Source organism: Microtus oregoni, unplaced genomic scaffold (assembly GCF_018167655.1).
Source record: "Microtus oregoni isolate MIOR12 unplaced genomic scaffold, Mior012 000015F_ref0000493, whole genome shotgun sequence".
Classification (NCBI taxonomy): domain Eukaryota; kingdom Metazoa; phylum Chordata; class Mammalia; order Rodentia; family Cricetidae; genus Microtus; species Microtus oregoni.
The window spans coordinates 4,851,111-4,866,155 of record NW_024543074.1 but is presented as its reverse complement, the minus strand read 5'-3'; the positions used below and the strand labels follow the sequence as shown (position 1 = coordinate 4,866,155).

Genomic DNA, 15,045 nt, shown 5'->3' with positions numbered 1-15,045 from the left:
AATGGAACTAAAGCTACTAGTTAGAGAATATAACAAAGATTCTGGTACTTGACAGCTTTTCTTCTGTTAGTGACTAAAATGGCTGGACAGCGATAGCAGATGTTTCAGTTTAGGGATCTAAATCTGTCACTTACTATTTTTCTAGAAATTCTCCATTCTTTAACTTTTCTGTGACTTTTATCGCAGGGTTTAATTTAATACATACAGTACCAAAAATGTACACCAACAAAGTCTGAAACTAGTGTTTTCCTCGCAAGAGTTTTGTTTGAGAGTTGGATCCTATCAAACTTATATAACTGTGTGTCTTCCCCTGTCAGTTATCTGACTGACTGATACAGAGAGGAGCATGTGGTGAAACTATTTTTCTGAGCTGGAGCAGAGAAACCTATGGCGTCTTTGACCCATTTGACAGATGGCTAAAAGTCCCCTTCCTAAGAATCTATTTCTCATAAAAGCTGATAAAAGCAAAATAGAGAGTTGGCAATTTTACTTGTGTTTTGGGTTACATAGATGAAATAGGGAAGTAAAACTTGGGTTCAAAGAAGATCCTTCAACAGCTTAAAAATGTGTTCAGTATTCCATATGTATGAAAAGGAGTTCATATGAGAAGATAATTCTAATGACTGGCTAGTTAGTAGTTTGACTTTTGTTAGAATCCTTGTGATGAATTCTTATGAAATCTATACTGTCTTCTTAGCTTTATATCAGACACACTGATTAATCCCCACTCACTTTTTACTTAAGGCCTGAAGGCTCATTAGAAAAAAAAAAGTCAAAAGGTAGTTTGGGAATTTCTGTTCCCAAAATGTGTTTTCCAAAATTGGGAATAGACATCAGGTTGGTAACTTCATTTTTTCAAGTTAAATAAAACTAAAAACTTACTATCATTTAATGAGAAAAAACGGGGTTGGGATTTAAGACAAAGGAACCAAAATGATGTTGTTTAAAGTAAGAGCTAATAAGTCTCAAGAAACAAATTCTGCTGCTTGGAAATAAAAACATGTAATATGTGCTATATACTATTCATTAGGAAAAAAATTCTTCTTTTTGTTTTCCACTTATAAAATATCTGACTAATGTTTGTTTTGTTTGAAAATGGCATTTACTAATTTATAGTTGGAGGTCAGAGGGCAACCTGTAAGAGTTAGTTCTCTCCTGCCATGTGGGTCCTAGAGATTGAACTCAGGCTGTCAGGCTTGGAGGCAACTAACTGCCTTTATCCACGGAGTCATCACTCCAGACCTGTGGGGGTTTTTGTTGTTGTTGTTTGTTGTTTTGGTTTGATTTGGGTTTTTTGGTTTTTGTTTGTTTGTTTGTTTGTTTGTTTGTTTTGAGACAGGGTTTAATGTAAAACTGGCAGGCTTCTCTCTTGCTTTGTGGTAAAGGGTGACCTTGAACTCCTGATCCTTTTCCTGTTTCTACCTTCCAAACAGCTGGGGCTGCAGGTATGCGCTACTACTCGCAGTAAAAAAGACTTTTGGAAAAGAGCAGTGGTTTTCTTCTCCGCACTCTGCCTAAAGGAACTAATATAGCATGATTTACAGAAAACTAGAATTATTTATTTATTTATTTTGTTTTTTCAAGATAGGGTTTCTCTGCAGCTTTCAAGTCTGTTCTAGCTCTTGTAGAACAGGCTGGCCTTAAACTCACAAGGTCTGCCTGCCTCTGCCTCCCGAGTGCTGGGATTAAAGGCATACGACACTACTGCCTGGTTTGAAAACTAGAATTTTTTTTTAAAAATATTTATTTATTTATTATGTATACAATATTCTGTCTGTGTGTATGCCTGCAGGCCAGAAGAGGGCACCAGACCCCATTACAGATGGTTGTGAGCCACCATGTGGTTGCTGGGAATTGAACTCAGGACCTTTGGAAGAGCAGGCAATGCTCTTAACCTCTGAGCCATCTCTCCAGCCCGAAAACTAGAATTTTTATGAAAAAAAAAAAACCAATAAAAAACAAAAAAAAAAAACTTCTGAATTTTTACTATTGAATAGTATCCCTGTTTCAGAGTATATTCATTTTCCTCTAGGCAGAAAAACCCTACCCTAAAAACATCCAGTGACTAATTTGAGGAAGCAGGAAGACTAGGAACAGGGATTGGAGAGTTACCTTTGTCTGCTCCCCATGACTCCTAACCTACACTATTAAAACTCAGCAGCTCTTTGCAATGATCACCAGACCAGATCACCACCAACTTCCTGGCAGAGGCTATTCAGAGGTATTCAGGTGTGTGCCTGTAATCCCTACAGAGTAGACTAAAGCAGGAGGATCTCCAGTACTGGGTTGATAACTGAGACCTTGTTGTTAAACAACCCCAAACGAGCTAACCAAAAATCACTGTCCAGTTTCTTGACACTTTTTTAATTTCTAGAACTAACGTAAACTTTTTAGGCTGCCCTTTCTCTTTGGTATATATTTGTTTAGGAGTGCATACAGTGTTTAGGAGAGCTGATTGCAAACTAATAAGACTAAGTGGTCTATGACCCAGGTAGACCTTGACCTTGTAATCCTCCTGCCTCATTTCCAAGTAGCTGGGATTTCAGGTCTGTTCATAGCCTAGACTTCTAACGTAGAGTCATGGCAAATAAAAAACTAAAATGAATGTTTAATTTTCTCCCTCTTCAAATAGAAAAGAGCGGCCTATATCATTAGGAATTTTTCCGCTACCTGCTGGAGATGGATTGCTTACACCTGATACTCAGAAAGGAGGCGAGACCCCAGGATCAGAACAATGGAAATTTCAGGAATTAAGTCAACCACGTTCTCATACCAGCCTGAAGGTAAGCTTTATTTTTGTCAGTTTATATTTTATAAGCTTTGTTATCCAAATAAAATAGCAGAAAACCAAAGAATATTAAAATATAATAGTTTAGGGCTGGCCAAATAGCTTACTGGGTGAAAGTGCTTGCTAACAACCCTGACAGTCTGAATTTAATCCTCAGGATCCACATGTTAGAAGGAGAAAGCCAACTTCTGATTATCCTCTGACCTCTACACAACCACATGATCCTAGTTCACATTTCATCCCACCCCACACACATAAAATCTAAATTTATTTTTTTTTAATTTTTTTGTTTTGAAACAGGGTTTCTCTGTAGCTTTGGAGCCTGTCCTGGAACTAGCTCTTGTAGACCAGGCTGGTCTCGAACTCACAGAGATCCGCCTGCCTCTGCCTCCCGAGTGCTGGGATTAAAGGCGTGCGCCACCATCTCCCGGCTAAAATCTAAATTTAGAAAACATAAGAGTCTATATACATTTTAGTTTGAAAGTTATTTTAAAAAGAACAAAAAACAAAACTTGAGATGAGCTCTTCTCAGGTTTTTATGTTTTTGCTAGTTAATTTTAAGTTGTATAGGAGAACAAAACCAAATACCATTAAATCTTTATCTTAATTACAGTCACTGTTGCTGTGATGAAACACCATTACCAAAGCAGCTTGGGGAGAAAAGGGTTTATTTGATTTATGGATAGTTGAACATTATCATAGAAAGTCAAGGCAGGAACCTGGGGGCAGGAGCTGATTCAGAGGCCATGAGGAGTTCTACTTTCTGGATTGTTCCATTGGCTTGCTCAGCCTACTTTCTTATAGTATCCAGGACGACCAGCCCAGGGCTGGTATCACCTCACAATGGGCCAGCCCTCCAACATCAATCACTAATTAAGAAAATGCCCTACAGGCTTACTTATAGCCCCATTTTAATGAAGGCATTTTTCTCAGTTTAGACTTCCTCCTTTCTGATGACTCTAACTTATGTCAAGTTGATATAAAACTGGCCAGCACAGTCTTGGTTAGTATACTAATGACAAGAATTTCTTTTACATTTAGTCTGTGTAATGTGCAGTGACTTGTGGCCCTAATTAGGATTTTGTTTGTGTTTGTTTTTTTTTTTTTATTTTTTTGTTTTTTTGTGGTTCTGGGAATCAACTTAGGGTCTTGTTATTATTACTTTTGGGACCCTATATCCAGAGATTCTAATTTATTTATTTATTTTTAGTATTATTGTTGTTGGTGGGGCACCTACTTGTTAAGGCACATTTGTGGAAGTCAGAGGACAACTTTTGGAAATTGTTCTTTCTTCCACCATAGGTTCTAGAAATAGAATTCAGGTATTCAGGCCTGTGCTGCAAGCACTTCTGCCTACTGAGCCATCTCTCCAATCTTCAACTCTGGGTTGGGAGCATGTTAAGCAAGCCCTCTATTACTGAGATATATTCCTATTTATTTTGAAGCAGTGTCTCACTAAATTGCTCAGGTTAGCTTTGAATTCATGCAGCTGTATTTTCAGCTGGCCTTGAACTTGTGATGGTATTCTTTCCTGAGCCGCAGAGTAACTGAAATTATTATATTAGTATATTAGTGTATGCCAACAGGCCTGGTTTACGTCTTTTTGGTTTTTCGAGACAGGGTTTTGTAACACCCGATTTGGTGTTACACCCTCGGTACAGTTCGCGCACCACTGTACCGAACGCGAGTCGGGCAAGGGCCTGGAGATTGAAAAGAAGACACAAAGAGACCAGGGTCATTCAAAAGGAGATCAGCCGAATGCCACTTTATTCAGCATTGGGGGAGTCCTTATCTACCTGACTGTAGCACAAGGATCTCCGCCCAGGCAGGTGGGAAATTACCATTATTAACAACGGAGTAAATGCCCTGCAGCTAACCACCAGGTGGGGCAGGCATAGCACAGAAACACACAGGAAGCTCAGTTAGTAGATCATAAACTGTCCCCGCGAATGCACCACAGGAATAAGGGAGACCAGGGCCCTACAGGGTTTCTCTGTAGCTTTGGAGCCTGTCCTGGAACTCCCTTTGTAGACCAGGCTGGCCTCAAACTCACAGAGATCCGCCTCTGCCTCCCGAGTGCTGGGATTAAAGGCGTGCGCCACCACCGCCAGACTTTATGTCTTTTTTTTTAAATTAAAAATTTATTTATGGGGCTGGAGAGATGGCTCAGAGGTTAAGAGCATGCCTGCTCTTCCAAAGGTCCTGAGTTCAATTCCCAGCAACCACATGGTGGCTCGCAACCATCTGTAATGGGGTCTGGTGTCCTCTTCTGGCCTGCAGGCGTACACACAGACAGAATATTGTATACATAATAAATAAATAAGTAAATATTTTTTTAATAAATCTTTGTAGTTGGACTTTATGTCGGGACTTCTAGCCCCTCAGTAATGCTCCCCAGTAAAGCTTCCCAGTTGTAAGTTGTAAGAGCTTGTTACTAGCTAACTCTTACAACTTAAATTAACCCATTTCTGTTCATCTATGTATTACCATGTGATTCATGGCTTTACCTGTCCTCCAACCTGTCTTGCTCCTTCTGCATTTCCTGGCAACTCTTCACACTCCACCCTTCTTCCCAGAATTCTTTCTGCCCTGAAGATCTTACCTAGCTATTGTCCAATCAGCTTTTTATTAACAATGAGAACAACACATTTTCGTGGTGTGCAGCATATCTTCTTATTTTATTTTATTGATATTTATTGAGCTCTACATTTTTCTCTGCTCCCCTCCTGGTCTCTCCCCTCCCCGCTTCAATCCTTCCCCAAGGTCTCCATGTTCCTAATTAACTCAGGAGATCTTGTCTTTTTGTACATCTATGTAAGTCTCTCTTAGTGTCCTCATTGTTGTCTAAGTTCTCTGGGATTGTGGTTTGTAGACTGGCTTTCTTTGCTTTATGTTTAAAAACCACCTATGAGTGAGTACATGTGATAATTGTCTTTCTGTGTCTGGGTTACCTCACTCAAAATAATATTTTCTAGCTCCATTTTCCTGCAAAATTCAAGCTGTCGTTATTTTTTTCCTGCTGTGTAGTACTCCATCGTGTAAATGTACCACATTTTTCTTATCCATTCTTCACTTGAGGGGCATTTAGGTTGTTTCCAGGTTCCGGCTATGACAAACAAAGCTGCTATGAACATAGTTGAGCACATGTCCTTGTGGCACGATTGAGCATCCTTTGGGTATATACACAAAAGTGGTATTACTGGGTCTTGAGGAAGGTTGTTTCCTAATTTTCTGATAAATCGTCACACTGACATCCAAAGGGGCTGTACCAGCTTGCATTCCCACCAGCAATGCAGGAGTGTTCCCTTTTCCCCACAACCTCTCCAGCATAAGTTGTCATCAGTGTTTTTGATCTTGGCCATTCTTACAGGTATAAGATGGAATCTCAGAGTTGTTTTGATTTTCATTTCTCTGATGACTAGGGATGTTGAATATTTCCTTAAGTGTCTTTCAGCCATTTTAGATTCCTCTGTTGAGAGTTCTCTGTTTAGGTTTGTACTCCATTTTTTTATTGGATTATGTGTTCTTTTGGTGTCCAATTTCTTGAGTTCTTTGTATATTTTAGAGATCAGACCTCTGTCTGACTTGGGGTTAGTAAAGGTCTTTTCCCATTCTGTAGTCTGTTGTTTTGTCTTGTTGACTGTGTCCTTTGCTTTTCAGAAGCTTTTCAGTTCAGGAGGTCCCGTTTATTAACTGTTTCTCTCAGTCTCTGTGCTACTGGGGTTATATTTAGGAAGTAGTTCCCTGTGCCAATGCGTTCAAGTGTACTTCTCACTTTCTCTTCTATAAGGTTCAGTGTGGCTGGCTTTATGTTGAGGTCTTTGATCCATTTGGACTTGAGTTTTGTGCATGGTGATAGATATGGGTCTATTTTTATTTTTCTATATGTTGATATTCAGTTATGCCAGCACCACTTGTTAAATATGCTTTCTTTTTTCCATTTGATATTTTTTGTTTTTTGCTTCTTTTTCAAAGATCAGGTGTTCGAAGGTGTGTGGAATAATAATATATGGGTCTTCGATTCAGTTCCATTGGTCTTCCTGTCCGTTCTTATGCCAATACTAGGCTGTTTTCAGTACTGTAGCTCTGTAGTAGAGTTTGAAGTCAGGGATTGTGATGCCTCCAGAAGTTCTTTTATTGCATAGGATTGTTTTGGCTATCCTGTTTTTTTTTTTTTTTTTTTTTTTTGCTTTTCCAAATGAAGTTGAGTACTGTTCTTTCGAGGCCTTTAAAGAATTTTGCTGGGCACCACAGCATATCTTCTTATAGCACCACTCTACCCGGCCCCAAACAGCCTTCTTTGCAGACCTAGTGAACCGTTCTTGCCTATATTCATAATTTCCCAGTTTGAGTATATTCAGGTTTTGGAAAGGTTTTCTACATGCCACATGGCCTCACCTCCTACTTGCTCTTCTCTGTTCCTTTTAATCCTCTAAACATTGGAGAGTCAATACTGTCACATGTGACTCATAAGAGGAAAAGGCCTGTTTAAGAAAAGTAGAGTGATGGGAGAAGACAAAGACGGAGGTGGAGATGGCAGGGTAGAAAGAAAAGCAAACTGGAAAGACTAGTTTTGTGTGTGCCTAGAATTCAGTAGAAGAATTGACCACAGGGAAAAAAAAAGAAAGAAAGAAAAAGAAAAATGGATACAAATTCTAGCAGGTGGGCAGGGGAAGGGGGAATCAATTACATTCTCAACTGCAGTTCCAGTCTTCCTTAGTTTTTCCTAGCTTTTGTTGTTATAAGCAGTGCTGTAGTGAGTAACCACCAAGGTCTGAAAGATAAGCATGAAAAGTTAACAGGATAATATATTTGCTTGTAACTGCCCCTCCCATATGTGTGTATATATTCCCCAAACAGTTTTTCCTTTGAATAGTATTCTGGGATGTTGATTGTTGGCAGTATATATGATTTTTAGAACTGAGAAAAAGGCAATTTAAAAATTATTAAAAGGACTGGATTTGTACCTACTTAGAAAAGTTTTGGTGAGTCTTTTTACAAAATTATGGTGTGAAATTACTTGTATAGAATCACTGTGAGAGGCTCATGTTGGCAGGAGCTGGTATGTAAAGGCAATGGTCAGTGTGTGCTGCGTTCTTCAGGAGATGTGCTTAGCATACAGAGCAGAAAACTAAATAGAGCCAGCATTCTTGCTTAGAGTTTTTCTGTCGTCCTCTGTGGCTAGTAAAGTTTAGGAATTGTTCCTGTTTTCATGGTCCTCACAAGCTTGAATCTTGATAGTAGTGGCACCTTATTCCTGCTTCTTATTTTTCTTAGAAAATGTATTATCTTAAATTTAAAATTGCAAATTTTTTAAACTTTTGAGATAATTTTATACTATAACAGAAATAAATAAAAATGAAATTTTAGCAGAAAATGGATTATCCATTGTGATTGCATATTCTTCTTGCTTGTGACAGAGCATAAGAAATTTGCCCTATAGTTACAATTTTTTTCTTTTTTTCTTTTGCTTTCTCTTTATTTTTAATAGTTACAATTTTTGTCTGTATATTTTTTTTCCACAACTGTATCCCCATTTGATAGGTTCAGAAAAAACCCATAGCTCACGATGGTATCAAATCATAAAAGGATAGACTTGGTCTTGTCACCCATTTAAACTTTTGCTTGCGGAAAAGAAGATAGAATTATTTCTTTGTGGACATTGACTTCCTTTTGTTTTGAAGACAGACCTCACTCTAGCCCAGGCTGGTTTAGAACTCACTGTGTCCAGCCTGGCCTTAAATTTAAAGCAGACCTCCATCTCAGCCTTCTAAGTGTCAGGACTGTAGACATAACGACATCAGGCCTGGCTTTTGTTGCACATTTATTGTATTCTATGTTACCAAGATGCTGATATATATTGAGAATTAAAATTAATAAAAACCTGAGTAAACAACAGTATTTGAAAATGATGGTGTTTAAAGCTTATATATGTGTCTTCTATGCCATAGACACATAGGTGTTAATTAAATACTCACTGATATTTAAATATTAAAACAAGCTCTCAAAATAAGGGATAAACGAGGGCCTTGCCTCAGCCTCCTGAGTAGCTACAATTACAAGTTTGTGTCACCATGCTCAGGACAGACCTTAGCTTTTACATGCACATATTGATAGCACATATTTATAGTTTTTAATTTTTTTATATGTATGAGTGCTTTGCCTACTTGTGTGTATATCTACTATTTGTGTGCCTGGTGTCTATAGAAGAGGGCATTGGATTCCACAATTCTGGAGTTGTAGACTGTTGTGAGTCAACATGTGAGTGTTGGGAACCTAATCCTGATCCTCTGGAAGAACAACCAGCCCTCTCCCCCTTTTTGGAGCTTGTCCTGGAACTAGCTCTTGTAGACCAGGCTGGTCTTGAACTCACAGAGATCCGCCTGCCTCTGTCTCTGGAGTACTGGGATTAAGGACGTGTGCCACCACTGCCTGGCACAACCAGGGCTCTTAATCTCTTCAGTCACTAATACTATTTCTTGATAGTATTTATTTATTTATTTTTAGATAAGCTGTGTCACCAAGTTGTTCTGGCCAGTCTGGAATTTATTATGTACACCAGGCAGGCCTTGGACTCAGATCCACTCACTTTCTGCCTTCTAAGTGCTGAGATTAAAGGTGTGTGCCACCACACCTAACAGTCTTTATTAATGTAGAGAGAGCATCTCTCAGTTTTTAAACCCTTTTTATGGGTTATGAGATGTATGTATGTTTTGTGTGTGTGTAAGTACAAGTGTGTGTGCTACAGCGTGAGAATGGAGATGTCTTTCAGTCCTTACCTCTTCTCTGCTTGAGACAGGGACTCTGTTATACCTTTATTCACTGCTGGTCTACAGCGTGAGAGTGGAGATGTCTGTCAGTCCTTACCTCTTCTCTGCTTGAGACAGGTACTCTGTTATATCTTTATTCATTGCTGGTCTTCAAGCTCCTGGGTATCCTCCTGCTTCTGCTTTAGGAGCACTGGAGTTAGAGACTGCTACCTTGTCTGGCTTGCTTTCCATGGGTTCTGAGATTCACACTCAGATCTTCACACTTGCATAGCGAACACTATCCACTGAGCTATATTCCAATTTCTTTGTTACTTTTTTTTCTTTGAATATACTCTACATTCCCTTATCCCTCTTGTTGAACACCTCTGTTTTGGGTTCCACAGCTATCATGATTAGAGCTGCAATAGACAGTGATGTGCAGATGTCTCTGTGGGCACTTGGATATTTTGAATATCCATGAGTGGTATAGTTAGGTTATGGTAGATGATTTTTGGTTTTTTGTTTGTTTTTATTTAACAGTACCTGTATCTCTCCTTCCCTCCCTTCCTCCCCTTCCCTTTCTATCCTCTGTTTTATTTTTAAGTTAAACTTCTTTTTTTTTTGAGACAGAAAGTTGTCATTTTCCCCTGACTGATCTGGAATTTAGTGGGTAGATTAGGATGGTCTCAGACTCAAAGAATCTGCCTGCCGCTGCTTCCTACTGGGACTAAAGGCCTGTACCACCATGCATGGTTAACCCTAATCTTAATATGGCCTCAGTGAGTTTTGCTTTGCTCTGGTAGCTAGAATTGTTTGCTTTTTTCTACAAAGCTTAATTTTTTAATAAAATTTTACCAACTTTTTTATATTTAGTATGGGTATGTGTGATTTTTTTATGTTTATCGTTCAGTTTCTAGTGTAAAAAATTAAATGTAGGGGCTAGCAATAAATAATGCAAATAATATAAATAAGAATTAAACTTTCCCTTACCAGCTCTTTTATTTTTTGAGACCTGTCCCCATGTTGCCCAGAATGGTCTTCAACTCCAGTGTGACAGAGACTGCCCTTGAACTCTTAATCCTTCTAAATGTTAGGATTATAGATAAATTATCCCACACCTACCTAAGAATTAAATCAGAGCCCTCTGGTGGTGGTGCACACCTTTAATAGCTGATCTCAATGAGTTCAAGGCCAGCCTGGTCTACAGAGTGAGTTCAAGGACAGACTCCAAAAGTACAAAGAAACACTGTCTGGGGGAAAAAAGCAAAACAAACAAATAAAAAACAAAAAACAACCAAAACAAAAAAGAGAATGTTTAGAGCTCGAGAAATGGCTCAGCAGTTAAGAACACTGCCTGCTCTTCCAAAGATCCTGAGTTCAGTTCCCAACAACCACATGAAGACTCACAACCACCTGTAATGAGATCTTGTGTCCTCTTCTGACTTTTTTTGCAGGCAAGCATACAGGCAGAATACTTAATAAATAAAAGAATTAAATCAGGCGGTAAGGGGGAGTTTGATAAATTTTCAAACCAAGAATGTTTAATTAAGGTTCCTTTAGATTGAAGACAATCTGTTTGCTTTTTGTTTGTTTTTGTTTTTGCTTTTTGGCTGAGGGAAAATGATCCTTGGTGTTATTTAACAGTTTCAGTAACATGAGGGAAAAGAAAGGGCATAGTAAACATTGTCAAGGGTGCCATATTGGAATTTTTGCTATGTTGGATGTTGTGACTTGCATAGGTGTTAGGAAGAGTTTCATGGAGTTGTAGAGTAAAGGCACTGTCAACAGCAACACATCAAAAAATGTAAGGTAAAAGCAGTGAGATGGCTCAGCAGGTAGTTATCCCTAGCTCTCATGTAAAACACCTGCAATCCCAGCAATGCTACAATGGAGATAACAGATAATTGTTCAGAAACGTGGGGTTCAGTTAGGCTGGAGTATGCAGGGAAGCACTAGAAACATCAGAGATCCTGCCTCAACACAGTGAGAGGAAAGAACTAAAAAGATGTCCTTTGACCTCTGTACATATGCTGTCGTATATACGTACCCATACACCACACAACACAATAATAATAGTAATAATAAAATATGAGGTAGAATATCATGAAACTAGAATCTTAGCAGTAGTGGTTCAGAGCCAAAGAAACACTAAACTTTCTCTTTTGTAATTTTTTTTTTCAAGACAGGATTTCTTTCTGTAACCCTGGCTGCCCTGGAACTCGCTCTATAGATAAGACTGCTTTCTAACTCAGAGATCGGCTTGCCTCTGCCTCCCTGTGCTGGAACAAAAGGCTTGTACCACCACTGCCTGACTATAATTTTTGTTTCTTGAGATAAGGTATTAATGTCTTTTACATTAAAGAAAAGCACTTGTGTGTGTGCATATGTGCATGGAGGAGTCAGAGGGCAGCTTTCAGGAGTTGATTCTGTCCTCCCATGTGCTTCTGAGGATTGAGCTCAGGTTGTCAGTCTTGGCAGCAAGCATCTTTTCTTGGAAAGCCATTCCACCCTAGACAAGGACTCGCTGTGTTCCAAGGCTGGCCCAGAAATTACCGTAAGCCCAAGCCAGTATTCAGCCTTCAGTCTTCTGCCTTAGCTTTCCAGAGTTGGGACTACAGACAAGTGATGCTGTACCTGACTTTCAAAACCATCATTTTAAAGAGGAGGGTAATAGATGGAGCTATAGCTTAAGAAATAGTGTAAACCAAAAATACACATTTGTTAACAGCAAGTAAATACATATATCTTTTTTCTTCTTTTATAATCTTTCCCTCTACCCAGGTCAGCCATAGTCCTGAACCTCTGAAGGCTGTAGAGCAGGAGGTGAGAATGGTGAAGAGATTAACTATTGGTTACTTTCTCAAACTGCTATTCTCCAAATATCACATGCTCAATTTGGAAGACTATTGATGTTATTCCCTGAAATACAGAAGAAAATAATTTACAGTGGTTGCCAGGGCTTTACTGTGACTATAACTTGCTCCTCCTTCAGAGTAAGCATTTTGAAATTTAAACCATGTAAGTGTATTCTGTGAAAAATTCAGCTTTTCCATTTATCCAACTCTGGGTAAGAAACTTTCAACACATTCTTTGCTTAGATTATACAGGGTATATACATAGCTTGTCTAGCCTTGGAAACAACCCAGGGTGTCATTTTTACCAAGGGCTACTTCCCCAGCTTAAGAGTTTTTTCAGCTCTACTCAGGGCTGAACTTTGTTCAGGAACTGCCATGAAGAGTCTCCTTTTTTAAGGATTTGTTTACTATGTATATAGTGTTTTGCCTGCACACCGAAAAAGAACACCAGATCTCATTATGATGGTTGTGAGCCACTGTGTAGGTGCTGGGAATGAACTCAGGACCTCTGGAAGAATAGCCAGTGCTCTTAATCTCTGAGCTATCTCTCCACCCAAGTCACAGAGTCATGTAGGAATCTCATTAAACAAACTCTTTTTTTTTCTCCTTTTTAAAAATTTATATCCTCTCAGCACCTTGTGTGCTGTAGAGTTGTGAACCAAGAGTCTATACCAGTTGCTTTCTAGGCTGAGTTTTATTTGGGGAGAGAGTAATATCAGCATAAAATTAGAAAGTGGTGGGTGTTCCGGTTGAGAATTTCATAGGAGCGCTTAATTGTTTACGTTCATCTATTTTAAAACTTTAAATCTGAAAAGCAGACAGACTGGGGAGATAGCTGATGGGTATTTGTAATACCAGTGCTGGGGAGGCATAGGCAGACAAATCCATCCCTTGGGCTCACTGACCAACTGGACTAGCTTATTTGATGTATGCCAGACCAATGAGCTACCCAGTCTTAAAAAAAATTGTGAAGAATGCCTAGGGAAGGCACCTGAAGTTGTTCTCTGCACACATACACAAATACTAGCACATACTTATGCAGAGTCCTTCCTCCTTCTCCTGTTTGTTCTTGTTTTTTTGAGACACGGTCTTTCTTTTTTTTATTTTTTTATGGTTTATTTAACTTTATTTTATGTGCATTGGTGTGAAAATGTCAGATCCCCTGCAACTGGATCTTCAGACAGTTGTGAGCTGCCATGTGGGTGCTGGGAATTGAACCCAGGTCCTCTGGAAGAGCAGTCAGTACTCTTAACCACTGAGCCATCTCTTCAGCCCCGAGATAGGGTCTTTCTATGAAGTCCTGGCTATCCTAGAATTTGCTATGTAGACCATGCAGTACTGCCCTTGCCAGTGCTGGGATTAAAGGCATGCACTATTACTCCCAGATTAAGACTTATATATTTTTATTTTATATATTTCCTGTGTGTATATCTATGCAGTATATGTGTGCCTGGAGCCCATGGAGGCCATGATAAGTACATTAGATCTCCTGGAGCTAGAATTAGAGATGGCTATTAGCTGCCAGGTGGGTGCTGGGAATTAAACCTGGATCCTCTGGAAGAACAGCTATGACTCTTAACCACTAGGTCATCCCTTTAGTTTCTAGATTTTTAGTAGCCTGATAACAAAAACATCCAGTAGGAAATGTTACAGAGGTCAGATTACTTTTATGGATACCCCAAATGAGACCAAAAGTAATGACACAATTTTTTTTAACTTCAAAATAAAAAGAGCATAACATTTACTGTATGTATGTATGTATGTATGTTTATTTTGGGGATAACATCTCATTGTGTAGCCTTTGCTGGCCAGGGATTTGCTATGTGGAACAGGTTGGCCTCTTAATTTTTTGTTTTGTTTTTCTTTTTCTTTTTTTTTTTTCTTTTGGCTTTTCGAGACAGGGTGTCTCTGTGTAGCCTTCACTGTTCTTGGCTGTCTGGAACTCACTTGGTAGACCACAGTGGCCTTGAACTCACAGAGATCCACCTGCCTCTGCCTCCTGAGTGCTGGGACTAAAGGCTTGCGCTGCCACCACCCAGCTTATTTTTTTAGTTTTGAGGCAAGATTTCCGTGTAGCTCAAACTGATCTTAAGCTCATTATCCTTCTGACTTAGCTTTCTAGTGCTGTGATTAAAAGTATAAGCCACCATCTCAACTCCCAGATTTAAGCGTGTGATTTTTATGTGTATTATTAGGCATGTTCATATTCATACAAAACATCTCAAAACTCTAGGGTTGGACAAGGTAGCTTCTACCTGTAATCCCAGCATTCCATGAGACAGAGGCAGGAGGCTCTCTGCTGCATCAAGCATATTTTTGGCTTCTAGTCAAAGGACTTTTTTGCTTTTCGTAGGAATTTTTTCATCACTGTCTGGAAGGCCAAGGCTCCTTTGAAAATGCTCCCCCTCAGATTTAAGAGCATAGGTCTCCTTGAATGATAAGGTATCATAATAAGAAAAATTATATGATACTTTTAGTCATTTTACATGCTTTTTAAAAAAAAAAAACTTTGGAGCTGGGTGTAGTACTCCACACTGAGAATACTGGCACTCTGGTGGCTGAGTTAGGAGGGCTATTTCAAGTTCAAGGCCTGTCTGAGTCCCATAGATTTAGCACAGCTGCATTATATAGTATAAGAGTGAAACTATGTCTC

At 39.1% G+C, this 15,045-nt stretch overlaps 1 protein-coding gene across 14 annotated transcripts in view; it reads left to right on the top strand.

The window, feature by feature from the left end:
- Spag9 (sperm associated antigen 9) overlaps nt 1–15,045 on the top strand; it is a 126,546-nt gene that overhangs the window by 51,328 nt on the left and 60,173 nt on the right. For 8 of the 14 annotated variants that reach the window (XM_041665213.1, XM_041665211.1, XM_041665212.1 and 5 more), the window contains one exon: nt 2,633–2,783. In XM_041665213.1, coding sequence (XP_041521147.1) covers nt 2,633–2,783 — 151 coding nt within the window. Of the gene's footprint in view, nt 1–2,632; nt 2,784–12,318; nt 12,361–15,045 lie in introns of all 14 variants that reach the window. The other 6 variants (XM_041665210.1, XM_041665205.1, XM_041665204.1 and 3 more) reach the window with 1 other exon arrangement.